We start from the raw sequence: 2,533 nt of genomic DNA, 5'->3' as shown, positions 1-2,533 counted from the left end.
ATATATGTATATGATATATCTATACCTATGTATGTTATGATCTATACTATCCAGTATATATATGTTGAATATCCATATCTATGCACACATATACATATATTTTTATACTCAGGTTCGGTAGAATTTCTCATGTAGCATGAATCACATGAATACCTAACTCCATGGTCTTGCTACGCTACACATTAAAAACAAGTTTTATTAGTTAGTAAATGAATTTGTCTCTCTTTTGCCTCCCTCTTCAGAGAAAATAGTGGCCATGGATTCAGGAAACCAGACCTTCTACTTTGACTTTATCCTTCTGGGAATTTTCAATCACAGTCCCACCCACGTCTTCCTTTTTTCCCTGGTCTTGGGCATCTTTACAGTGGCCTTCATGGAAAATACTACAATGGTTCTTATCATATACCTGAACACCCACCTCCACACCCCCATGTACTTCTTCCTCAGCCAACTCTCCCTCATGGACCTGATGCTCATATGCACCACAGTGCCCAAGATGGCCTTCAACTACGTGTCTGGCAGGAACTCTATCTCTCTGGTGGGTTGTGGAACCCAGATCTTCTTTTATGTGTCTCTGCTTGGCGCTGAATGTTTCTTGTTGGCTGTCATGGCCTATGACCGCTATGTGGCTATATGCCACCCTCTTCGATACAGCATCCTCATGAATCAAAAACTTGGCATGCGTTTAACTGTGGCTTCCTGGATCCTAGGCTCTCTCGATGGCATCATCGTGCTTGCAGCTGCCCTGTCTTTCTCTTACTGCAGCTCTCGGGAAATCCACCACTTTTTCTGTGATGTTGCTGCCCTTCTGCCTCTATCTTGCACAGACACCTCCACATTTGAACAACTGCTATTCATTTGTTGTGTGGTGATGCTAATCTTGCCAGTCTCTGTTATCATCATTTCATATTCCCATGTCCTGAGAGCTGTGATCCACATGGGCTCTGGGGAAAGTCACCGTAAGGCTTTTACCACCTGTTCCTCTCACTTGTCTGTCGTTGGACTCTACTATGGTGCTGCCATGTTCATGTATATGAGGCCAGCCTCCAACCATACACCAAACCAGGACAAGATGGTGTCAGCCTTTTACACTATCCTAACCCCCATGTTGAACCCGCTCATCTACAGCCTTCGTAACAAAGAGGTGTCCCGGGGCCTAAAAAAGTTATTAAGGAAAGGAAAGTTAATGTGAATTTTTATTCCACCCTTCTCCCCTGGCCAGTTAATGTGAATTTTAATGACATCCTTAAATGCTCGCACTCAACTGCCATCAGGTTAATTCTGACCCAGAGTGACATTTTCTGATGAAGTAAAACTATCTGTGTGGGTTTCTGAGACTGTCAATCTTTACAGCAGAAAGCCTCGTCTTTCCCCTGCATGCCTGCTCTAGGTTTTCGTGTGCTCACAGACATGTGCACTCCTCAACTCTATCTAATTCCAGGGCATTCCATCATTCCAAATAAACACTAAACTCCATGCCCATTTTCTCAGGTCTTGACACTGAGAGTAATTAATATATAGCTTATGTCTATGAAGTTGTCTTTTCTGGAAATTCTATATAAAGGTAATCATCTGCTGCATAGTCTTTACGGTTTCATTCACTAACCCGAAGTTTTTCAAGGCTCATCTATTTTAAATCATTTATCTTCATTCTTTTATGGAGCTGATGAATACACCATTCTATGGTTACAGCACATTGTACTTATTCGTCTATCAGTGAACACTTAAGAGTATGTCCGTTTTAGATGTTCTGAATAATGACGCTGCAAAATCTGGTTTATAAGTATATATATTCCGCTCATATAGTCAAACCTCTTTGGCACAGCATTGCTGACATATACTATTCTTCAGCTTGTTGCTCTTTGATGGCTTGTGTAATGCTGTGATGGGGGTATTTCAAATGCCAGCAGGGTCACTCATGGTATACAAAGTTCAGGGGAGCTTCCTGACTAAGAAAGAAGGAATGAGTGATCTCATTCTAAAAACAAACAAACATAAAAAGGCCAGCAAACTTATACATAGTAGCAGACCCTGGTCTGATACAGGCTGGAATCTAGGTTTCTTAGGCTGGAAGGTGTGTTAAGCCAAATTCATTAGAGAAAGAACTCCGGTGACACTGATATGTATAAAAAAGAGTTTTATATCAAGAAATTATATATATATATATATATATAAAACATGGAAGCACAGGCCAACTATAGTCCATAAATCTGATACTAGTCCGTAAGTCCTTATTCAGACTCATGCCACCACTTACAGAATGCAAAATATCACAGGTGGGTTCAAAGTCTTGTGGATCTAATGGCAATGGACACCTGTCCAGGGCCATGGTAGCTATCAGGGTCAGCCAGAATGAAGGTGAAGGCAGAGAGAGGGGGTAGGGTCCCATGGCCCTCCTTATGAGAAGATCACATCCACAAGGAGGCACCATCAGGCTGTGACCTGATTCGTTGAATACAATCCCAACATTTTTATATATTTTCAGGTGACATTAAAGTTTGTGATTACCACAGAAGATATTTAAAACATAAGT

General features: G+C 41.3%; 1 protein-coding gene across 1 annotated transcript; it reads left to right on the top strand.

The window, feature by feature from the left end:
- The first annotated feature begins 256 nt into the window (after positions 1-256).
- Positions 257-1,192, top strand: LOC101660605 (olfactory receptor 2M4). The gene has a single exon (XM_004696865.1). It carries the CDS (start codon positions 257-259, stop codon positions 1,190-1,192), a length of 936 nt encoding a protein of 311 aa, XP_004696922.1.
- The last annotated feature ends 1,341 nt before the right edge of the window (positions 1,193-2,533 follow it).

Source organism: Echinops telfairi, unplaced genomic scaffold, assembly GCF_000313985.2.
Source record: "Echinops telfairi isolate 266 unplaced genomic scaffold, ASM31398v2 ScPeMD7_7469;HRSCAF=8507_0, whole genome shotgun sequence".
NCBI lineage: Eukaryota > Metazoa > Chordata > Mammalia > Afrosoricida > Tenrecidae > Echinops > Echinops telfairi.
Note: the sequence above shows the minus strand (reverse complement) of the source record. Positions and strands in the feature narration are given on the sequence as shown.

What these genes read in the sequence shown, in the direction of transcription:
- LOC101660605 (XM_004696865.1), top strand. Translation starts at nt 257, where the DNA reads ATGGATTCAGGAAACCAGACCTTCTACTTTGACTTTATCCTTCTGGGA.